Source organism: Scardinius erythrophthalmus (genome assembly GCF_964197995.2).
Source record: "Scardinius erythrophthalmus genome assembly, chromosome: 9".
NCBI classification, from domain to species: domain Eukaryota; kingdom Metazoa; phylum Chordata; class Actinopteri; order Cypriniformes; family Leuciscidae; genus Scardinius; species Scardinius erythrophthalmus.
In genome coordinates this window covers 5306033-5331828 of record NC_138229.1, presented here as the reverse complement: position 1 = coordinate 5331828, position 25796 = coordinate 5306033, and the positions used below count along the sequence as shown (strand labels likewise).

At 40.0% G+C, this 25796-nt stretch overlaps 1 protein-coding gene across 1 annotated transcript in view; it reads right to left on the bottom strand.

Moving 5' to 3' along the window:
* LOC308696695 (polymeric immunoglobulin receptor-like) overlaps positions 1-25796 on the bottom strand; it is a gene marked incomplete at its 5' end in the record, with an annotated part of 37724 nt that overhangs the window by 9691 nt on the left and 2237 nt on the right. Inside the window, one exon of the mRNA XM_081375590.1 lies at positions 13868-14176. Within this exon, the coding sequence (XP_081231716.1) occupies positions 13868-14176 (309 nt within the window). The remainder of the gene's footprint in view (positions 1-13867; positions 14177-25796) is intronic.

Sequence of the window (25796 nt, the reverse complement as noted above, 5' to 3'; positions counted from 1 at the left end):
CCAGTGGCCGATACATTGTCCCGAAAATCCATCGAGCACCAAGACAGCAGCCTTATGGAGAGCATGGAAGCACAGGTACATACACTCATAAGCACTGTTCCAGTGAGCGACAGGAAGCTACTGGAGATCAAGGATGCAACAGCACAGGATGCACAGCTTACTGCACTCAGAAGAGCCACACAGAACGGATGGCCAGACGAAAGGAGGAAATGCCCACCCAGCATCCAAGAATATTGGAACCACCGATATGAAATCTCCGAGATGGAAGGAATACTTTTCAAAGGTGAGAAAATCATAGTTCCCCGGAGCCTCAGAGGAGACATGATCCAGCGCGTACACGCAGGACACATGGGCATGGAGAAAAGCAAACATAAGAGCACGAGACCTCCTGTTCTGGCCCGGGATGGGCAAACAAATAGAAGCAACAGTAGAACAGTGCGGTCAGGGAACTACACTGCGACCAAAATGGTCGCATATGCGACCTTTTGAAATGCCATTGCGACCGTAATTTTTAATGGGTCGCAAATGTATCACTGATTATTTTTGTACCTATGTTTTAGGCTATGATTTACTATGAACATTTATTAAAAAAGAAATGTGTATTTTAAGAATACGTTTTATAACGTGCACTGCCTATGAGCATTCAAAACATCAAGTTAACTTCAGCCCCGCGACCGTTACTTAGATTAAAACCATTGTATCAGTGCTGCGCGAGCGGCTCTCTCTCTCTCTCACACACACAAACACGGACGCGCACACACAGAGAGAGAAGATAATTGTAAAATGAAAATTGACGGGCTACAGTTTACATTTAATATTTAATGTTTTATATTTTAACGTGTTCTAACGTGTGCGTTCCTTCATCAGCGCGTAACGTTACGTGAAGCTCACATGCACTAAAAGCCTGTCTACCAGCGCCTGGATACTGGACTAAGTTATCTTTCGAGTCTTATTGTGCTTATACTATTAAATACACACAAGGTTTAGATAAACAAAGTCGGTTATGACTAAAGTGAAAGCAAACTTGAGAAAATTGAATAAATCTGCTTGTCAAATGCGTGTATATTAGACGCAACTCTTAAAGAGACAGTAGCAATAGTAAACACGCTGCCGCTTGTCCTTAAAGGGATAGTTCACCCAAAAATCATTTAAACGCACTCTAATGTTGTTCCAAACCTGTATTAATTTCCTTCTAATATTTTCTAATATTTTTCTAATATTAATATTTTGAAGAATGTGGCTATCCAGTAGCTGGTCCCCATTGACTTCCAAAGGAGAAAAATATTCTAAGTCACTGGGGTAGGCCTACATCAACTGTTTGGTTACCCACATTCTTCCAAATAACTTTTATTTTCAACAGAAGAAAGAAACTCATTCGAGTTTAAAACAACTTGAGAGAGTAAATTATGACAATTTGAAATTTTAGGAGAACTATTCCTTTTATGTTAATAAAACAACAAAATGCAAAGAGAAAATCACTCACTGCTCTTGAATGAAGTAGCTTTAATAAGTATCAATGTATAATTTATACAGTGAAGTGTATTTTGTTTTATTTTCATATTTGTTCATTTAATTACTTTCTTCAATGCTACTGTTAAATACACCTACTGAAGCTGAAAACATAAAACACTATTTAATTTGTATATTAAGTTGTGTATGTGTAATGTGCATCTTTGATCTTAATATTTAATAACAAAGAAAATAATGACAAATATTTTTATCTTCACCCCTGTCTGGCATTTTTTTTATATATGTTTTGTTACCCAAGGCTTTGTTTTTAAAATATGAACATAAGTTTTGGCTGTAATGCTCAGTCGCAAAATAGTAAAACCAACATAAAAAAGAATCGTGATAAAATCGTGAATCGTGATTTTCCTGAAAAAAATCGTGATACAATATTTTTGCCATTGGGATAATAAATTAAGTAGCCTATCTTAATTGTACACAATGTTCCTGTTTTTTTTTAGTATTTTTTTTATGCCATAACAGCAATATTAATATCGGTTATTATCGGTATCGACCACAATTTTCACATCGGTGCATCACTACTTAAGAGTTCAGGAGTCTGCCCATCTGTGCCAACCATAGCATGTTGAAATCCATTTAGGAGAAAATCTATCCCAACCAATGTTAAAGAAAACAAAAACAAGAAGGCATGTGGTTTAAAAGATGGCAAGTAAAATAAAAAGCACATCTGTATGTAATACAGTTTCATTATTGTTTATTATTATCCAGAGCGGCTAACTATAAATAATTTGTGCGACCAAATCATGTTTTGCGCCAGTAACTGAAAAAGTTAGTAGCGCAAGTGCCACCAGTGGAAAAGGTTAGTGTAGTTCCCTGGCGGTATATGCCAGGAACGACGTGAAGCTAACCCCAAAGAACCACTGTGGTCACATGACATACCTGAGAGACCATGGCAAGTGGTAGGCACAGACCTCTTCACATGGAACACTCAAAACTTCATCATCATTGTAGACTACTACAGTAGATTCTTTGAAATGGAGCAGCTCACAAATACCACCTCACTTGCAGTAATCTCCAAACTCAAGTCCGCGTTCGCTCGTCACGGCATCGCAGAGACAGTCATCAGCGACAACGGACCATGCTACAGCTCTGAGGAGTTCCGCCGCTTCGCAAACGCGTGGGACTTCACCCACACCACCACAAGTCCGCGTTACCCACAGAGCAACGGCCTTGCTGAAAAGACCGTCCAGACAGCAAAGCGCATCCTGGACAAGGCAAAAGCCGGAAATACAGACCCCTCCCTCGCTCTGCTGGAGTACAGGAACACTCCAGTTGACAACCTTCAGTCACCGGCCCAGCTTCTGATGAGCCGACGACTGCGTTCCATACTCCCAGCGACCAGTAGGCATCTGCAGCCACAGGTAGCACCTCAAAGAGCTGTCCAAGACAGACGAAAGGCATGCCAACACCGCCAACAAGCATACTTCAACAGACGCACCAAGCCGCTGCCTCACCTACCTGCTGGCACACCCATTCGTTTCCGTCAGGAAGATGGCTCCTGGAGACCTGCAACGGTAACACAACATGCACACACACACAGGAGCTACCAAATCCAGACAGAAGATGGACAAACTCTACGGCGCAACCGTTGGCACCTCCGTGACAGCAGAGATGCTCAAGACACCAAAGACACACAGCATGCAGACACACACACCAATAACACACAGCCACCACACCCCGAACCTGCGGACCATCCACAACCAACAAACCAACAAAAACCCAATTACACAACAAGGTTTGGCCGCATCTCCAGACCAAGACAAATCCTTGACCTATAATGTAAAGGGTGTAGGCGGATCGCTGCCCTAAGGAAAAAAAAAAAAACAACAACTTAATTTTGCAAAGTTGTACTTAAGCTGTTGTTGTTGTCTCTTGTGAAAAAAAAAAAAAAAAAGAAAAACAAGAGAAAGGTGTTTTCGTGTTCTAATACCTGTTACTTACCTACTACCCCTGAAACACTGTGAAATCAGTTTAACTGCCTGTTCTGTTTTTTTTTTTTTTTTTTTGCACAACTAGTTCACCTTTAAGTTACTTGAATCATATGGGAAATGAAAACATTATTTCTGACTTAAAACTAATGACTTATTGGTGCACATGTCGTATGTCATTTAACCGCTACCTGTACTTGTTTACATTACAGCAATGACACTAACGACTACAGACTATATTTGTCAGACCGTTTATATGTGCATTCAGCACAATTGTTATGTTCGCAGAATTAATCTTGTGTGTTTAGGTAATGCCATTTTTCTCTTGAGAAGGGAGATGTAACATCCTGACTGTTACTTTATGTCCTAAAAGTGGCACCGTAGCCCTCGGGCAAGTCTCGTATCCCGCGAGATTAGGGAGAGCAAGAGTAATAAAAGCATGTAGTTAAGAGAGCTCCGTGTCTGTTCCAGTTATTACATTTACAATATAGTTTAGCCAGTGAGCAAACACTACAGCGTGGTTATGACGCAATCGTTAGCCTATTTTTGCAAAAACTGCTTCTACGGGGCCATAACGTAAGATACAAGGTAATGGAGCCTTTTATACATTTTCGTGTTTCTTTAGAAATAAATAATGGAAAAATGGAGTCTTTAAACGCCTCAGATGTAAAGTTATTCGCTGTCAAAGTGACGCCAAAATGAATGGGAGTCAATGGAATGCTAACAGCAAGTGATGGTCTGCTAATCAATGGCGGCCCTCGGGGAAACTTCAGTTTTTTCTGAAACAGTGGCCCCCTGGCGTGAAGGCGCGCGCCATTTCAAATGTAGTTCACCGGCTGAAACACGGCATGTCGCAATTTGTGACGAAGCAGGCGAGAGCCAATGAGCGTTTGATATATCACTGCCGTAAAACATGTCGTAACGCTTCTTCACAGATATATATGTATATATCTATGACGCTTCTTGAGGGCGCAATTTTTGAATTGTAATTCATCACGAGCGCGGGATTTGACGTTTACGGTTGCTGCTGAGAATGAAGATGAAGGTCGCTGGATAAAGGGCTGAATTTGGATCTCTTTCTTGCAAACGTATGGATTACAAAGATTTTTAAGGTTTTAAAGTGTATTGTGTTTAACACCATGTAGGCTAATCCTCCGAAACTAGTTTGCAGCAGAAGGCACGAACAGAGCGAAATGTTATTATTTCTTAAAAGAGTAAACTGCATCTAATAAATGCGACTCAAAACGAAATTGATAAGACAATTGAATGCAATAGTCAAAACATTAATGCCACGATTTTAATATGCATAAATAGGAATACGTACAAATTTGTACGTCAGTAGAGTTGTTCATACGTAAATAATTTACGTTTTTGTGCTGTAAATGTCATTATTATACGTTTCTGTGTATATAAAACGTAATTAAATGCATGTGTGATAGAACTAGCCTACACTTTACGTAAAAATACACACGTATTCTCATGAGATCACAGAATGAGTCTGTACCTTTTATCTTGGGTAATAATTGCAGGCATTTTCTACAGCTTTCTGTCTTAATTTGAATGCCTTTCAATAAATAATTATAAATATTCACTGATAAAGTCAAAACCAGAAAAACATGTCCAAATATCAAATTCAGACTAATTCAACAAGCAAAATAAATAATGACGAATGCAAATAAGACTCATTTGTATAACAGACTAAAACAACCCATAAAAGACTGTTCAAACACGGTTTATTTAACTGGTCAGGTTCATATAGAGGGCAAGCATTTGTTAGTGCATTAAACAGATTTTTAAAGGGTACACATTTTTCATGTTGAAAGACAAACTGAAACTTTGTTTCCAGGCTTAAAAAAATAAAAAAGACAAGTAACTCGCTTCACTGACTCTTTGAAACTAAACAAAATAAAGTGAACAAAAACATTTTCGGGGGGCAATGTCATGCACTCTTTCAATAAAAACACACTGATTCCTTCAACAGCCACACAAAGCACCAGTTGACTAAACCCAGCAAATATCTTCACCCCCTCCTTCTCCTCCAGGAACGCCACAATCTGAGGGTTTTTAAGGCTTCTCATTAACCTGAAACACCTGCCTCCACTGATCATCTCAACCCACATCATTAGCCCATTACAGGGGTGTAGATCCCAAACAGAACCAGAAGAGGGAGACAGAGACTCTATAGAATACAGCACAATAGAACAACACACTCGAATAATGCCTGAATTACAAGTATATACCCAATAAAAAATCATCATTAAACTGCTAAACTATGCTGGTCAGTAACAATATAAATACATCATATGATACACACAAGACTGAACTGATTAAACCATTTAACTCAGTTAATGTACCCATAATTGCAGAATATTACAGAGAACCGGCACATGGTCTCTATAGCATCTAAAGGCAGATATTAAAGGTTAGTTATGAGGTTAATCTGAGCTTTCTGTCCCTCCATTGACAGTCAACGCAACTTCCACTTTCAATAAAACTGAGGTTAAACCACTGGAGTCACATGGATCACTTTAATGATGTCTTTACTACCTTTCGGCTTGAAAGTGGTAGTTGCTTAGCTGTCAGTGGAGGGACAGAAAGATCTCAGATTTCATTAAAAAGAGCTTCATTTGTGTTCTGAAGATGAATGAAAGTCGAACGGGTTTGGGACGACATGAGGATGAGAAATTAAAATTTTCATTTTTATTTGAACTATCCCTTTAAACATTTCAGGAAGTTTCACATCAGAACTTAAAGAAAAAACGAAAACATCACTGAGATGTTAAAAAGTTACAATAGGAACATCACACATGATTGTTGATGAGATGATTGTTGAACAGGTCAAGGCATCACGAATGATACATTACTTGGTTTTAAAAATTGTTGCTATAAATTTGAGCAGATGAAGAGGTACATACATGGTAAAACTGTAGATAAAATTCACCATCAGATGCGTCCAGGGCCGGAGTGGGGCCACTTTTCAGCCCGGGAGTTTCAGGCCCACTTTTTCCATGGTGGAATTCCAAATTAGCACTTTTTTAAAATTGGATAAATGAAGCAAAAGTTCAGCTCGTACTATTGTGTAGTTAGTATTAATACCATGGGTTAACAAATAATGTAAAGGTTAAATAATAATTCACTTAGACTTTATAAGAAGCATAAGAAGCAATTGCAACTTTTTCACACAATTCTGACGTTATATTTCGCAATTCTGACTTTATAACACGCAATTGCTACTTTATATCACACAATTCTGACTTTATATCTTGCAGTTCTGACTTTATAAGCAATTGCGACTTTATTTCACACAATTCTGACTTTATAATTTGCAATTCTGACTTTATAACACGTTTTATGATTTTATATCACACAATTCTGACTCTATATCTGGCAGTTCTGACTTTATAAGCAATTGCGACTTTATATCACACAATTCTGACTTTATATTTCGCAATTGTGACTTTATAACACGTTTTATGACTTTATATCACACAATTCTGACTCTATATCTTGCAGTTCTGACTTTATAAGCAATTGCGACTTTATATCACACAATTCTGATTTTATATCTTGCAATTCTGACTTTATAAGAAGCAATTGCGACTTTATATCACGCAATTCTGACTCTATATCTCACAATTCTTTATAACACGCAATTGCAACTTTATTTCAGGCAATTCTGACTTAATATCTCACAATTCTGACTTTTTAACACGCAATTGCGACTTTATTTCAGGCAATTCTGACTTTATATCTCGCAATTCTGAGAAAAAAAGTCAGAATTGCGAGATGTAAACTCGAGATAAAAAGTCGCAATTATCTTTTAAAATGTTTTATTCTGTGGCGGAAACAAAGCTTCCATAGCTTACCTCCTGGCCTCTTCCTCCCATCCATCCTCCCTGACGCGTACCGTTACGGCCGGCCCAGCTATCAGTAGGCGCCGGCGGAGCCGCGGTAGCCTCCCTGAGAAAACGTTTTGAAAAGACGGGCTAAGGACCCAACCATTTCTATAGGAGGGGAGGGGAGAACTCCCTTACATGGTACAACCCATGCTGAGTTGCGCGCTGTGGTGGCAGAATGCGGAACGTGTGTATCCTAATGTAACTAATGTGACATTGAAATGTAAAAAAAAGAATAAAAAAAAATTCCTCGACCGGCCCAAAAGTGAAGCGGCCCACCGGGAATACTCCCGATTCTCCCGATTACCCACTCCGGGCCTGGATGCGTCACACTTACAGGACAGATGTGTATTAGGCTATATGAGCAATTGTACGTCCTTATTTATTGTGCAATTAAAATTAATTCAAAACAAAACATAAATAAACTAAAAAGTAAAATAACTTCTTTTTTTGTTGTTTTGTTTTTTAAATGAACTGTAATTTAATAACTACTAACAAAATTGCATTTCCATAAGCCTACAATTTATGTAGGCCTAATTTAGACTTGCATGAAAAGAAAAATGAAGATTTCAGCTCTTTCTAACGTGTTGTTGCGTCACTTTTGTCCTCCATTCGGTCAAGAATCCATTCAGGAATGTCCCTGTGATGTAAAGATGCAGAGAAATGAAATGCACTTCAATGCAAGACTGGAATTATTCATTTTGTTTCAACTATAAAAGCCAACTATATTTAAACACACACACACACACACACACACACACACACACACACACAAAACGCTGACACATTTACAGTTTTAGCTGATACAACCTGTCAGTGTCCCACCAGTGGGAAGCTTATGCTCTTTTTTATTGCCTTTTTTTCCTATCGCATATCTTATTATTCATCTTAAATTAGGTATCATTCGAAAGCTTAAACTACGGTGGCCGAGAGAGCTCAACTAAAGAAAACACATGCAAATAGAAAAAAACACCAGCAAATTAAGAAAACGTGCTGCAAATCTCAAAACACACTCACAACGCTAAATACGTGTCTGTATTTGCAGCACGTGTGTGTGTTATCAAACTGATGATGTTTTCTTAATTTGCTGGTGTTTTTTTCTATTTGCTTGTGTTTTCTTCAGTTGCACTTGCAGCACATTGAGTGATCTCAGTATTCATCTTGTTCAACTCAGACATTGCCTTACGATGAAAACGGTAGTTCAGCGGTGTGCACCTCAGGATCTCTAGGGCTGAATCCGAAATCGCCCCCTAATCCCTCATTCACTATACCCTACGTTAGTCCACTAACACTGTTCACTTGAGGGGGAGAATGAAAAGGAGTGAGTGAATTCGTACAGCCGTTGAGCGTACATCGGTTGTACACTTTTTATTGCACTAATTGCGGTGCATTATGGGATTGAATAAGTGCTCTCAATAACGTCCACTATGGTTTCGGACACCACTACAAATGGCTGTCCCCTCAAATAATGCCCTTTTTGTTGGTATAGGGGGCGATTTCAGATTCAGCCTAGTACCTTCTGTCTTTGTTCAGTTTGTTCGGCCTCGTCAATACTTTGTGGAAGTTTATCCTGTGGTCCTGTTGCTGATATTAAAGACTTTTGATCCTTCATCTTCAGCCGTTGAGCGTACATCGGTTGTACACTCTTTATTGCACTTCATATTTTTAGTAGGCCTATAGCCAACACAGCTTGGTTAACATGTGGCTTTGATGTTTTAGCAATTTCAGAGTCCAAATTGTTTTGTAAAATATATATTTTTGCATAAAATAAGTTTAGTACAGAACATTTTCTTTACAGTAAACTTAAAGTAACTTTTTTTAAAGTGTTTTTACTTCAGCAATCTTATTCCAAAGTGACATTTAACAGGTTTACACTAACTAAAAACTGAAATGGTACAAATAGATTTATTATTAATTTAGAATCAATTACTTTCATTTGCTCATAACATCATTAAGAAGGAGCAGGGTGTGTATGGATATGAACTCACAGCCTTTCGAGGTTTCTTCACAGAGCTGTAGATCACATCGCCCTCTGGATCCACTGACGATAAAGCCTGTGAATAAACATGATCAGCTTAAGAATAAGAATTCTGGGGATTTCCATTTCTTTCCTTTTTAGCATTTAGTAATTAATTTGCAATAAACACTTTAAATATAAATTGTAAGTGGGCATTAAACCCAGTTCTTTCCAACTAGGATTCATTTCATTTAGTATGATGTTTTCTTTCTTGAAACTGGATAAGCCTATCCCAATCCTTCCTCTTGAGTCAGACATGAGCTGTAAATGATGTGAAGAAACTGAATCTCAAAATAGAAAATGCAAGTCCACCTTCAGTGTTCTGCAAGGTAAATACGGTGTGTAATTTGTCCCGGTGAGTATTTTTGTGTAACAAGTGTTCTTCTCACCAATACGCTTGTTGTGCATTGTGGAGTTTGATGTGTTTTATAGACACGATATTGTTTCTTAATCAAATGTGTTGACCCCCCTCCCCCAGCACCATATCCTAAAACAAGTTTCCGAAATCGCTCCTTAATCCCTCATTCACTATTCCCTACGTTAGTCCACTAACACTGTTCACTTGAGGGACAGAATGAAAAGGAGTGAGTGAATTCGGACAGCCGTTGAGCGTACATCGGTTGTACACTCTTTATTGCACTAATTGCGGTGCATTATGGGATTGAATAAGTGCACTCAATAACGTCCACTATGGTTTCGGACACCACTACAAATGGCTGTCACCTCAAATAATGCCCTATTTGTGTGTATAGGGGGCGATTTCAGATTCAGCCTAGTACTTTCTGTCTTTGTTCAGTTTGTTCGGCCTCGTCAATACTTTGTGGAAGTTTATCCTGTGGTCCTGTTGCCGATATTAAAGACTTTTGATCCTTCATCTTCATACGCGTGTTTTTACACTAACTAAAAACTGATATGGTACAAAAAGATTTATTATTAATTTACATTTAATTACTTTCATTTGCTCATAACGTCATTAAGAAGGAGCAGGGTGTGTATGGATATGAACTCACAGCCTTTCGAGGTTTCTTCACAGAGCTGTAGATCACATCGCCCTCTGGATCCACTGACGATAAAGCCTGTGAATAAACATGATCAACTTAAGAATAAGAATTCTGAGGATTTCCATTTATTTCCTTTTTAGCATTTAGTAATTAATTTGCAATAAAAACTTTAAATATAAATCATAAGTGGGCATTAACCAGTTCTTTCCAACTAGAATTCATTTAGCATGATGTTTTCTTTCTCGAAACTGGATAAGCCTATCCCAATCCTTCCTCTTGAGTCAGACATGAGCTGTAAATGATGTTAAGAAAATGTATCTCAAAATAGAAAATCCAAGTCCATCTTCAGTGTTCTGCAAGGTAGGCAAAAGTTTTTTGTGCTAATTTTAATTTCCTGTCGCTGTGCATGCACTTTTATTGTATGTGGCAGTGTAAACAACAGCTCAAAACCCTTTTATTTAAAGGCTAAATTTACTTCCCGTAGACAATTCCCATTGCATTATTGCAAGCAGTATCGATGATGTCACTAATGTTATTAAATATTTTGTCTCGGTGTGTATATTTGTGTTACAAGTGTTCTTCTCACTAATACGCTTGTTGTGCGTCGTGGAGTTTGATGTGTTTTATAGACACGATATTGTTTCTTAATCAAATGTGTTGACCCCCCTCCTCCAGCACCCCATCCTAAATCAAGTTTCCCTTTAGATTTGGACAAACAGGACGTCCCAGCCCAAACTGCAGTGTGACTCAGTGATTCAGAGCATTCAAAGACGACACTTACTGCCTTTTGAAAGATCACAGAACTGTAAGTCACCAAACAGTCGTCCACTGAGGCAGAAGACTGTGAAGAAACAACTGATGATCATTCATTTTCAATCATCATCTCAGTAAATGTCTACAGAGAGGACTGATGACTTACAGTAGCGGCTGCTGGACTGATGGATGTCATCTGGTTTTCAGAGCCGGTCTGCATCAAACACAAACACAGATTTAGATTCTTTTCTGAAGATTTCTGAATTCCATCAGTGTGTAAACTACTTACTGTATTACTGGTGGTGTTAAAATGTTCTTCTTCTCTAATGTGACCCCTCTCTGTCAGAGTGAGATATGAAGATTATATATCATAATATTTTCCATAGACACTGTTAAAAAAAACTTTTTTTTTTTTATTGTTGTGAAAACCAGCTTTTGGAACCTTTATTTTTAAGATTATACAATTACAGTTGACAGAGTTTATGAATGGCATGTACAAAAGATATAACATACTTGATTCTGATTGGTCAGTTGTATCTTTTTGTTGTCAAATGTGTGTGTATCATGATGCAAAACAAAATTTGACCCATTTTTTGTCCGTTTTTGTAATTGTGCTAGTTTGATGCCTCTCGAGTCACTTTACAGCCTCTTTCTTCTCACATACTGTAATCCATATATACAGTATATTATGCCCATTTATCGATTTCTTTATTAAATAGCTGTAAATGAAGCACAATAATATACTGTCAGTCCTCCAGAAGTGTAAAGAGAAAACTCACCGGGCTTCTTTCTCAGCCTCCAGGTTACTATTACACCGAGAAAAACAAGCAGGAACAGCACAAGCGTCGCTACAAGACTCATGAGCAGAATCACATCATGCCTGTAGTGATGGAGAGACATATTTGTGTTTATCATACGGAACCATTCTCACTTTAATGTGCAGTAAATTCATCTGTTAAAGCTTTGTTTCTAATTTAGAGATGCAATATAAGCAAATAAATTAATTTACATGCCTTAATAAATAGTTGTTTTGCTCATCCTGGCGGTGTATTTCTGTATTAATAGTCACTGAGGCTGGTGTTAGAGATGGATGAGCTTCATCTCTGCAATTAAAATTAACATTACATTATGTTGACATGTAATAGTTTGGTATCAGTTGCTATGAATGACTGAATAACAATGTTCACACTTACATGCGTGTCTCAGGTCTTAAATCAGTAATAATAACTGCTGCCAACAACAGAAACAGAGAAACAAGTTTCTTAGTTTTATCATTATATGAAAGAAGCTGTTTGTAATGGGAGCCCATTTCCACCACATAAGGAAAAAAACGAATACTTTTGTAAATCATAATTATGACATAAAAAGTTGACTTTATGTCATTATTGTGTTTTTTGATGTCATAATTATGACTTTTTTTCTTATAATTTAGACTTATGTCATAATTTTCTATTATAATTATGAATTAAGCATGATTTTATACATTTTTCATACTTTTTAATGTCATAATTAAAAATGTCATAATTATGACTTTTTATGTTATAATTTTGACTTATGTCACAGTCTCAGCATTTTATGTCATAATTATGATTTCTATCTTATAATTTAGACTTTTGTCATACACTGTAAAAAAGAATACGCTATCTAATCAATAAAATTGTGGCAACAGATTACAAGCAATATTATTAATTAAATTTAACAAATTAGAATTGAGTAATAATTAATCAAATTAATTCCTTAAAAGTTAACCATTTAAAATGAGTAAATTTTACAACAATTTTTTTAAACCATTTTTTTTTTTGCCAACATTGAAGACACCTGGTGTTAACAAGCAGAATCACTGAAGGAGAAAAAAGTGATTTTAAGTCATCATCATGTTGATTAGTGTTTGTTTTAGTTGGGCTCTTGACCCTTAAATCATTTACTTAAGATTTTGTTTGGCTGCTAATTCTGACATTTTATGTTAGAATTTCAGCCTTTTTTGTCACAATTATGACTTTTTATCTCATAATTCAGACTTTAGCATAATTCTTTTTTTGTCATAAATTCTACTTTTATGTCATAAATATGATTTACTAAAACATTATTTTGTCTCCGTACGTGGCTGAAATTGGCTTCCATTGTTACAGTGCATCTAAACAACGATTGTCTCCAGAGTATATTTCTTCTAACGGATAAATGATTACACATGTCATATCATAATTGGTAATTAAACACATTAAAAATATTTGATCTGATCAACCCAGTTCAGCTGCTCCTTACTGGTTATTATTTCATTCACACTTGTAGGATTTCTGCTTGCAGATGTCTGAGTTGTGCACCTGCAAAACAATGTAAAAAGAGAAAGAAAAATGTTCACTCAAAAATGAAAGTACAATCGAGTCTTATCATTCCAAACCTGTCATCTGTACTTATACTTTCTTTCTTCTGTGAACCACAAAAACAATGTAGGCTTGCATGCTCTTCTCGTGTACTTCTTTCTATATAAAATACCTAATCAGTCCAAATTGTGAACTAATCATTTAGACCAGTTTTGGGAAGAGGATCAACAGGTTTTCGGGCTACAAAAGTATTTAGATGCATTTGATTATTTTAAATGGTCAAAAAGTACACCTACTTGTCTGTCTCAGGGTCAGATGGTGTAGTTGTTGGAATATGTGTCAATGAAAAGAGAAAAACATGAAGTTATTTTTAGGCCATTAAGAGTGTCACCATTTGTATAGCTGAACTGATTTGTGATCTTACCAGGTTTGGGTTCATTGACAGTGAGTTGAACAGGAGCCTGCAGATCTCCTACAGAGCAGAGGTACCATCCAGAATCATTGAGTCTCAGTCCAGTCATCAACACAGTGAAGGAGCTTCTCCCATCATCACTGATCTGGACTGATGAATTCTGGGATGTGGCAGTCCTCCCCACTGTGTAACAGCCCTCATCTTTATATCTGCACCACTGTTTGGGTATATTCTGATATCCAGAAGTGTAGAAACACTGGACACTGACATTATCACCTTCATGTCCAGATACACAGCTGTTCTTCACAGACACATGTGGATCTGAAAACAGTCAAAAAGACAATAAGATTTGTCCATCAATTGTCTTATTGGCTATAAAATGTATAAAAGGCCTATCAAAATTCCTTTGATATTGATACATTTAATATTTGTAAGTCTTTACTTGTTACGGTTGGTAACACACTTTATACAAAACTGGTTTTATTTTTAAACAGTTACAGTCACAGAACCGTAAAATGTGGAAGTTTGGTTCCTGTACTATAGAATACGGTGACCGCATTGCTGCCACATACATATTATTTTTTCCCAAAATTATGTCATAATAACGAGATCTTATGTCGTTTTAAGGACATCTTTTCTCATAATAACGAGATCTTTGTCGTTAAAGCGACATCTTTTTCTCGTAATAACGAGATTCTATGTCGTTAAAACAACATTTTTTCCCCTTATAAGGAAATGTGTAGTCATGTACAAAATATGCCTTTATCCACATAAAATTAACAGCCTATCGCACCTTTATCACACTTCTACGTTCAAAAAGCAAGCAAATAGTAGCCCCCAAAATTAATCAATGAGGCCCTTTTTTAAAAAATATATTTTAGGCCTATACGTTTTTTTATACATAATATATTATATATAAGATTATATATAAGGCTATATCTTCATTACCTACACTGTAAAAAAAAATCCTGTAAAAAAATGGTAAATCTCTGGCAGCAAAGTTTCCAGACGGGTTCTGTTAAATTACAGCAAATAACCATTTCACAAAATTACAGGCAAAAACCGTAAAAATACAGAATTGACTTTACAGTCAAAAATAATTAAATTACAGTACATTACTGTTAATAATGGCTTATTAAACCGTGGAAAAACAGATAAATTATGTCAAATTACATAAAAAGAACATTTAACTTTAAGGTTAAACTGTAAATTTAGGGTTTTATAAAGTTATTTTATAATAATGCTCTGTCTATCTACAGTAATTATCTTTTAATATATAGTTTTTCTGTGTAAAATAACTATGAAGTTATGTATAAAAATGTAATAAGTACATAAATTCAAATACAAAGTTTGTATATTTACAGTTTTAATTTTTTGCAGATCCAGTTTCACAACTTTGACCAATCTCTAATTCAGTACTTAATAATAGCAAATGTACATTCAATTTCTGTTAAATTAACTAAACATACAAGGACGGAATACCTGCACATTTACAGTATTACTCATTAAACAAACACTGAACATCAAGATACGTGAATGATAGGAAATACAGGCTTAGTATATCATTTAGAACATGTAAAAATATCCACATTAAAAGACAATTGCTGTATGCCTTTATACTCTAATATAACTTATTTCAAACATTTACAATTACATTTTATCCAAAGTGACTTAAAATTAAGAGAACAATAGAAGCAACAAGTGCAGTGACAAGTCCCAGTTAGTGTAGCACAGTGCACAATTATTTTTTTTTTAAATTAAAACAAAGATTTAGTAGGCTATTATTGGGTCAAGTGTTTATGAAAAGATGGATCTTTAGCAGTTTCTTGAAAATGTGTTGAGTTGGGCAGGTCATCCCACCAGCAGGCAACAGTCCAGGGAAAGGTCAGTGAAAGTGATTTTGTGTCTCTTTGGGATGATGGCACCACAAGGCGCCGTACACTAGCAGAACACAAGCTTCTGGAGACACACAAATCTGAAGCAGTGAGTTTAGGTCTTGCTGCAGCATCTGGATCAGTTGCAGAGGTTTGACTGATGCTGGAAGGCCTGCCAGGAGAGCATTACAATAGTCCAGTCTGGATAGAACAAGAGCTTAGACAAGGAGTTGTGTGGCTCCGATAGGAAGGGCCGGATCTTTCTGATGTTGTATAAGGTTTGGCAAGGTTGAGTTGAAGGTGAAGGTCATTCACCCAGCAAGAATTTTCCATCAGGTAGGCTGAGATGCAAGCAGCAACCGTCAGATCCTCTGGCTGGAATTAAAGGTAAAGATATGTGTCATTAAGTGATAGGAAAAGTCATGTTTCTAAATGACAGAGCCTAGTTACAATACAAAAAATAAATAAATAAATAGATGGGTGGAATCTAACACAATCGTGGTCTTACTGTAGTAAAACCAAACCTTGTGCAGCTACAGTGGCCTCACAAGGATCAAATGAATATTCACATGGGAAAATACAGTATAAAACAAATGAAATGGTCTGCCACTTTTAGTGCAATCATATGACTCAGCCATTACAATATTTTAAATTACTTCTTCCCATACCTTGTTTGCCATGATCATTCTGCTTTCCACTTGACCTGAAATCACAAAAAAAAAAAATATATATATTGTTTTAACAACTCAGTATTACATTTACACATGTCAGAAGAATATGTTCCATTGGAACAATGCAAAACCTCAAACGACTATGATCTCGAAGCTGAGCAGGAAAGGCTAACAGTGATGTTTTGAGCTGAGACACCTAACGTTAGGGGTGTAACTGTCTGTTCATCTGGATCAATGCAATTTTCATAACCAATGATCAAAAGTATCCTATGAAGCATCCAAAATGTAGATAAGTTCATTTCTTCATCAGAACACAAACATTCTATCAACTTTTATTTTATAAGCCTAATATATGCACATGTATGTATTCTATAGCTAACGTTACGTGTTGGCAAGCAGATGCAGCCAGAATATGCAATTTATCATGTTGTGTTCATATTCTAGTCAACTATCGCGTATTAACGAATATTTTATATACAATTAAACGGACTTGTAAACAGATATGTATAACATGTCTACGAAAGCTCGTTTTAGGTCTTTTGAGGTGTAAGTTAGGTTCAACTGATCTTTCTTAAAACAGATGGAAAATGTAAAGAGACGCATGCTACATTTTCAGTGTTTTGCCCTCCAGCTCTCGCCTGTTAACTGAACATAATCTAAGAATGCTAACGTTAGCTTGAAAACTATAAACTTAACACAAATGTAATATAAAATATCGTTCACATGTAACTTAGTATAATGAGACTCTTACCTCAGCCGGTGATCCGTTGGCATGATGTCCACTCGCTGTGACGAACAAGGCTCACTGAAAAGGGCGTTATTTCCGAAGAATCAAAACGAACTGACTGAAAACAGAGCTCCTGCTCACGGCTGCTCGCCTCTTGACGAATACGATTGCTTTGAACCACTGTTGATCTCTCAATCCACTTCAAGAGAGTAGCTAGACTGAATTCAAATCTCCCGCTTGCCCAAACTCGACTGATCAGCTAACGCTAACCGTTGAGGGCGGGAGTAAACAGCGGAAATGAATTTGAATCTGCGTCATCGCGCGCGCGCACTCAAACACACACACACACACACACACACACACACACACACACACACACACACACAAAGCCCTAAATGTGAAGCAACGGAGATTTGAAAAAATATTCATAAAATATGAAATTATGGGAGAATAAGACAATGAAATAATGATCAAAATGAGTATAAAATAAAATGTGAAATAAAAAATAATTCAGGCCTACTGTAGCCTATGTAGGGTACTGTACAAATCACAGTCTATGGTACAAATACTTTTATTTAACCTTAAAAAAAAAACTCACTTTAACCTCCACATGCTTAATAATCTGTAAGGAAAACATATTGAATAGATGCAGATTTCCGCAGTTATACCTTCTTTTCTTTGTTTTCTAATTTCACAGAAAAAATCTGTAAAATATTACTTAATAATTTCTGTAAAATTACACATAACTCTGTAAAAATACAGACAAGTTCCTTTTAAAAAACGTAAAATTGCTGTAAAACCAAAATACAAGCAATTACTTGTAAATTTAACAATGGACCTTTAAATTACAGCAAATGCCTTTTATTTTACAGATATTTGCTGTATAATGACAAAACGGTAAAATTCTGTAAAAAAAATACAGACAATTACCTGTAAAATTACACTTTTTTTACAGTGTAGAGATATGATTAAACAAAATGCAGTCAAAACGAGATGGTCCTCAATGCAGAGCATAAAATCCAGGGGGAGGAGTTGGATAAAATCCAACTCCTCCCACCTTTCATATACCTAAACCTACCCGTCTCCACCCCCTGATCCCTAAACCCACCCCTAAACCTACCGATCTCCACCCCTAAACCTACCAATCTCCACCCCTTATATAAGATCCGACTCCTCCCCTCGGATCTTGTGTACTGCATTGAGGTGCTACTGGTCAAAACACATCTAACAGAACATAGCCTAAGTTGTTTATTTTTTACAACTTCGTGTTCTTATTTTGTTTAGTTAACCTTCGTCTTTATAACAGAAGATACAATACAATACAAAAATCTTCAAGATACAGCCATACAATCTTCACATAAACGGATTGTCACCTTATAAACAGTCCTTTGTGTGGTGGAATAAGCAATGCTATATAGAAATATATGGTTACCTGTAGTATCTTAACTTAAACTTTATTTTATTATTTTAGTAGTTCATTAACTAATTATGCTAACTCAACTAATTTAATGTAAAAAGCTGGATACTAATTACTAATCAAATAATGTCAATTATTTATAATATTAAATGTAGGCTATATTGATTAGTTGCCATAGACTAAAGGATTTTTCTAGACTAGTAGGCTAGTCATTCATTTAAGCAATAGGACTAATCACACGTTTATATTCAATCCTGGGTGCATATATAGCCTATATTCCGCACTCAAGCGCATGCATAAAACTTGCCGCAAAGCACCGGCAAAAGTAGGCTAATGATATAATAAATGTGTCTAAAAAAATAACGAAGCATTTTAATTGTTTATTAATGAACTAGTCTTTTCTAAATCAGTGTAGGCTGACTGCAAACATATCTCCATACATCTCCGCTGTAATGTAGCCTAGATGCGCCTTTCATACGGACAGGATTACATAATCAGATACCGTACGTATTTGCTTTCGATTGGATCTTTTTCGTTGGTGACATTTTTTTTTTAGAAACTTTATATAGATAGTTATATTTCAGTCTCATGTCTGTGAGGCTTGTCTACTGTTTTTCTTACAGTTCATTTTTGAGACGCGCTCCAAGAGATCATGAAAGCGCGCCCTGATCATTTTCTTTTATTTTACAAAAGCACAACGTTGTCTTGTTGTTGTGAGTTTACACAAATAAAAGTTAACGGAACAGCTGCGGTGATGAAATGCTGGCTGTATGTATACTGGCCTAATCCTCCGGTCAGAGAAGACACAGAAACTTTTTTCCTTTAGATGAATTTATTGGTCCTTTTACAACTCCACTGTAATATGTGTATGTGTGGTTTGTGATGCCTGCAGAAAATAACAGTAAAACAATATTAATGCTAATTAAAGTTCAGTGGAATCAATGGTAAATAATGATAAAATCTTAAAGTCTTCAGGGATTGTTTGTTTGAACGCTTCAAAGAATGCGGTGAAAAAAAAAATGAAAAAAATGAAACATACAGCGAAGGCCGATTGCTTTCAGAAGTGTGCCGACCTGTGCCCAAGGTTTTTGACAACGGGTGACACACATGAACTGTGCATTTTCTGCCTGGGAGAAGAGCACGCACGGGAGGTTCTCGAGGGAGCCCTCTGTGCAAACTGTGAGCGTTTTTCTTTTAAAACTTTACGCTCTCGTCTGACTCTCTTCTCGAGTGAAGAGGGTTCAGCATCTGGTCCTTGTGGTTCAGGTCCCGCTCGTGCCGAGGCAGAGCGGCGACTTGCATCGTGGGGCTCCCAGATGGAGCTCATCGATTACCTTGAGAGGGCTGTAAACCTCTCAGATGATCCGACGACTGACGAGGGTGAGCTGCAGGTCGATGAGGAAGACTTTTCGCCTACTATTCCTGCAGCTAGTGCTCTTCTGGACGAACAGGAGATGGCTGAGGAGGTTGATAATCAGGTAGATCCTGAACCCCCTCAGCCACCATCCATACTGAGGTTGAGAGGGCGCGGAAGAACCCATACTCTGCCCGTATCCACCGACATCAGCAGGCTAGTTTCGCTGATGTCGAGGGGATCGGAGAGCATGGGTATGTGTTGATGCCGCCTATTGACGAGACGTTTGCGAACTATCTCATGTCTGGGCAGGCATCGACACTGAGAGCTCCAACCCTGCCATCCAAACCGCTGAAAACAACGGTTCAATTGAATGGCAGAGCGTACACGGCAGCAGGTCAGGCCAGTGCTGCCCTGCACACCATGGCGGTGCTGCAGGCGCACCAGGCCGACCTGCTGGGGGATCTCGACCAGGGGGCAGGATTGTCCCCTGAGGCGGTGGCTGAGCTGCGCCGGGCCACAGATCTTGCTCTCTGGGCCACCAAACTAACCGCTGCTTCGATAGGTCGGTCAATGGCAGCGATGGTGGCCATGGAGAGACATCTGTGGCTAAATCTAGCCGACATCGGGGACAAAGAGAAGGCCTTTCTCCTTGATTCGCCGGTTTCGCCCTCTGAACTCTTCAGCACCTCCGTAGAGGCGGTGGTGGGGAAGTTCAGGGAGGCGAAGGCGCGCTCAGCGGCGTTTAAAACCTGTATAACGCTGAGATCCGGATCCACGCCCAGGCAGGCGGGAGGACCTGGCCCTTCTCGGTTTGAGGATCGTAGGCAGGGCCAGCGAGCCAGCGTCACCTCTCGTGCGCTCCCTCCACCGAGGAGCAGGGCGCAGAAGAGGCATGACTCCCGCAACAGGAGGGATTTGAGGGAGGTTATCCAGAACAAACGACAGCGTTGGTGAGGGATAACCTCCTCGGAGGGTCATGGAATCAGCTCTCTCCTCTGTTTCCGACTCCCCAGGAGTTCATTACATCATCAGACCTGGGGCGGGGCCTATGATGAGAATGATGTTCTGATGGCCTGCCTAGGCTTGGTTATTGAGAGAGCCTCTTTCAGGCATGTAAAGTGATGGACCCCAGGTTCATAAGGAACTATCTGGTGAGTCTTCACTCCGCACGCCGCAGGTGAGCTGACTGGTCTTCTTAAGAGTAATTTTTGTGAATAAATACTAAAATATATCTCTCTACAGACCTCGTTCCCTGTATAGAGCAATGGAGTCATGTCAATGTCATAAGGTAAGGTAAATTTTGGATTATTAAGGGCCCTGAAGTTCCCCTTTAGGTGGCTAGAATGATAGTAAGAAGCACCAGCTGTATGGGCTTCTCTTGTATTGTGAAACTTTTTTAGCCCTTGGGCTGTTAGCCACCACAGGGTAGAGTAGTTGGTCTCTCTCTCATAGGGTTTTTTACTTGAGTTTTGACTGACACTAGAGCTTCAGATAGATCTTATGTCCAGCCCACGGGTCCGTTGGACTTCTTTCCTGAGTACATCGCCCCCTTGAGCTCTGTTTGGGTTTTCAGTGGACTGAGTGATTCTGCAGCCCCTTTGTATGAAATATAATAACTATTTTTCTAGTAGATCTATGCTTGCAGGCTGGCCCTCACCAGGGCCGCCTCTAGCTGGCCTAGGCTGTGCCATGGATAGTGGAGGCGTTCTACTTAAGTATTTCTGCCTCTGACCCTTCACTAAAAAATTGTGAATTTAGGTTTCTAGCATCCCTGTATGACAGCCACCTCCCATGGGAGTCGTTAGGCCAAGGCCTGCCACCTTCTCTGCATTCTGGGGCGACAAGTGTAATGCAGTGTGGTGCAGAGGCATGGTTTATAAAGATCCTGGGTAGGCCTCAATTAGGCCTCCCCGGCACAATGTGTCTTTATTGGCAGGGTTAGGTGGTCTTGCGAGAAAAAATCTCGCAAAGAGACTAGGTCTGTCTACCCGACCCTGCTGTGCAGAACTAGCATACGGATCTGGGCTGCCAGTTTAGGCTCACTTACCTCGCTGAGCTACTGCTTGAGCGTTGGGTTATAGGTGGTTTGGCTCACAAACAAGCCCCACTCCCCTAGGTTGGGCACAGATCAATTTTCTATCACCCCTAGAGCCGCAGGCAGGCCCACACCCTGGTAAATCTAAGGGTGAGTTGGGAGTATTCCCCTGTGATACAGGGTAGGTCTGAGTACTTCACTTTCAGTTCTGTATTATCCTACCTCGCACCACTATGGCTAGGGTCGAGTGGAAAGTTCTAGCCTTCACTTCTTTTTAGTCGAAGTACACTCCCCTGAAGCCAGAGCATTGACATGAGCTGACACCCATGCGTACAGATGGTAGGCCCCTGACACTGGGGCCTCCATTGAGGCAGAGTGGCATATGTTGTACTCCCCTTGTTTTAAGGGTACTAGCTCTCTTACTTAAGTACACTGCCATGGGCAATGTGATTAGGCACCAGGATGCTGTAGGTGCTGTTTAAACAGCTTATCTGCCAACGAAGGCTGCGCCGTTAGGTAGTAGGCCTCAGTAGGCCTCCTTGAATGGGCAGCCCCCAAGAGGGCGCTGTAGGCCAGCTTACTTCACGTAGTTAGCCTTGGTGGTTCGGGCAGTCCGCTCACTGATGGGTAGTGAGTCCCAACATTGTGGGACTTACTATATAGCCGCTACCAGGTAGCTAGCCCTTTTAGGTCGCCTGTGCCTGGACCCAATAGCTATATTGGTGTAGAATGGTTCCCAACAATGTACCTTTGTAGCAGAATTGACTTGCTATCAGCTAGCAGGCCCAACAACTAGGCCTCCCTGATAGGCGAGTCCCCAGCTGGCTGGCCTTAACAGGCCGCCTTGGATCTATCACCCGGACTCAAGGCTCACAGTTACCAGGTATCAGGTAGTACGCTCCTCAGGCCTCCCTGAAGGTGAATTCCCACTTAAGATGGTTATCAGGTAGTAGGCCTCACCCGGCCTCCCTGAAGGCAAATTCCCACTTACTTTGGATATCAGGTAGTGGGCCTCACCAGGCCTCCCTGGAGGCAAGGACAAGCAACTGGACAGCTAGCCTGACTTACTATCGGGTAGTAGGCCTCACCGGGCCTCCTTGAAGGTGAGTTCTCACATGCTGTGATTCTCAGGTAGTAGGCCTCACTGGGCCTCCCTGAATGTGAGCTCCCAGATATTGTGGCTATCAGGTAGTAGGCCTCACCAGGCCTCCCTGAAGGTGAGTTCTCACATGCTGTGGTTCTCAAGTAGTAGACCTCACCGGGCCTCTCTGAAAGTGAGCTCCCAGATATTGTGGCTATCAGGTAGTAGGCCTTACCAGGCCTCCCTGAAGGGGAGTTCCAACAGACTGTGGTTATCAGGTATTAGGCCTCACCAGGCCTCCCTGTGAGTGCTTTCCTAGCAGTGCTGGGTTCAGGAAGCCAGTGGCCTCTTGCTATCAGTTCAGCTGGCCTTAGCAGGCAGCTGCTGAAGGCGAGCTTGCGCCCTGGCTCGACTAAAGTGTTCATTCTCTGCTACTGGTTCCCTCCCGGAACCTCTTTTTTGCCTACAGCCTGGTTTGCTTACCAGGCGGACCATGTGCTCCCCTCACCGAGGGTCACTATGAGCATGCGGACTCCTTAGTCTGGTCAGATGGTCATAGGCCTCTCGTGAGGCCTCCCAGTTAGATCAGCTCCTAGGCCTTCACAGGCCACCTCAGTGTTTTGAAACACAAACACTGGGTAGATCCGTGGATCGAGTAGAGAAACTCCCCTCGCTAGCAAGGGTTGGGAAGCACTATGCTGAGTCATACTCTCCGGGATATCCCGTCTCTGAGATCCGGGCCGAGTGGTTCATTGCCATAGACAGTATATAAACTGTACACAGCGACCCCATTGGATTCAACGGAGACAAGTGAAGTCAATTAGAAGCACTCACTTCCTGATGGCTGACCGTACTGCGCAGACTCAAACTGAGCTTGACGACGTAGATGTGACGTGAGGAACCTGTCTGTCTTCTAGTAGCTGTGCCAAGAGAAATCTGACTCATTCCCTTCCGAAACTTGCAGAGACGGAGAGTGTGAGTAGGAGCTGTCCATGAGCTAGGAGCAGGAGAAACTTTTGCTAAGTATTCTGATTAATTATTTTGTAATTTTGCCTCCACGTCCCCCCGATTGCGCGCAAGCTTCTCCTCCTCTCCATACGGTAATTTCTCTGCTGTGCGACAGAGAGTCGCGTGGTTATGATGCAATCGTTAGCCTACTTTTACAAAAACTGCTTCTACAAGGCCATAACGTAAGATATAAAGTAATAGAGCCTTTTATACATTTTCGTGTTTATTTAGAAATAAATAATGGACAAATGCAGTCTTTAAACGCCTCAGATGTAAAGTTATCGCTGTCAAAGTGACGCCAAAATGAATGGGAGTCAATGGAATGCTAACAGCAGATGGGGGTCCGCTAATCAATGGCGGCGCCTGGGGAAGCTTCAATTTACATTTACATTTACATTTACATTTTACAGCTTCAATATTTTATGAAACAGTGCCACTCTGTTCACTGCCAGCTTTGCAGTCCCTCGGGTTGGATGCTTTTCCTAAGGCAAGTGTCCAGAGACTCTGTCCTTGGATAGACAGGAAGTGGCCAGACTAGGTATCTATGTACTGACGCCAGGTCAGGCCGTCCTGGTGGCATTTCCGGGTGAGTACGTTCCCCTGAATAGTGATTGGCTGGGGTTCCTTCGGGTTCCTTAGCCACATTCCCTAGAAGGGACCCCTTCTAATTGGAAACTGTGGTTCCAGGCCCTGAGCAGGCCCAGGAAGGCATTTCATTTAACCATGTTTATGAAGGTTTTCCTGCGAGGCTTATAGCTTGGGCTATGATCGTAGGGAATGCTGTCACTAACAGCCCAGTGTGACCTGAGGGTGAGTGGTTCTAGCGTTTCTTTTTGCTGCTTCTTGCGACCATAGAACTTGCGACCATAGTTGGCTAACAACTGCTTGTCACATGCCTGTCCTGTCTCGTGTAGCACATGTGGTGTTTGTGTTCCTGTCTCTGTTTTGACCCCACCCTCCTTGTTATCTCATTATTGGTTTCATTTGTCCCACCTGTTGTTCCCTCATCACCTGCCTGATTTGTCCCTTTTATAAGTTCCTTTGTGTTTGCAGTCTTTGTCGGATTGTTGTCTTGTTTACGTCTCCCGCTGTCCTGTGAAACCCCGGTATGTGTTGTTTTGAAGTTGTTGTTTTGTTTGATATCATGTTTTCCCCCTTTTGGGTTTTTGTTTCATTTTATGTTTCTTTTATTTAATAAATCATTCTTTCTGCACTTGAGTCCTCTCCCTTAGTTTTCTTTAGTTAACGTGACAGAACGATCTGACCATGTCTAGGACTCAGCAGAAAAATTCACGTCACCCACCAGACCCTCCTGTCTCGTGCCCCTACTAAGAACGCATTGTTCGTTTTCAGTCACTAAGTGCCCTCCGCCAACAAGGGGCTGACCTGAGGAAGTTTGCGAGTGAATTCCTTAGAGCGGTGGAGGGTTTAAAACTTAATGACGGGCCTCTTAAGGACCTTTTTTTTACGCACTCAATGAGCCCATGGACTGGGTTCTCAGGAGGGCGTATGATGGGTGTACCTTTGAGGCTATGGTGGAGGGTCTTGCTCGCTTTCAGGAGCGAGAGGCCGGGAAGGTGGTCCCTGTTCCGGTGGTCCCTGTTCCAGCGTTCCCGAGTCCGGTGGTCCCGAGTCCGGTGGCCCCAGTTCCGGTGGTCCCGAAACGGAGAAGGAATACTCCCTCCGTGACTGTTCCGGTGGCCTCAGTTCTGGAGGTCCCAAGTCCAATGGTCCCAGTTCCGGTGGTCCCGATTCCAGTGGTCCCAGTTCT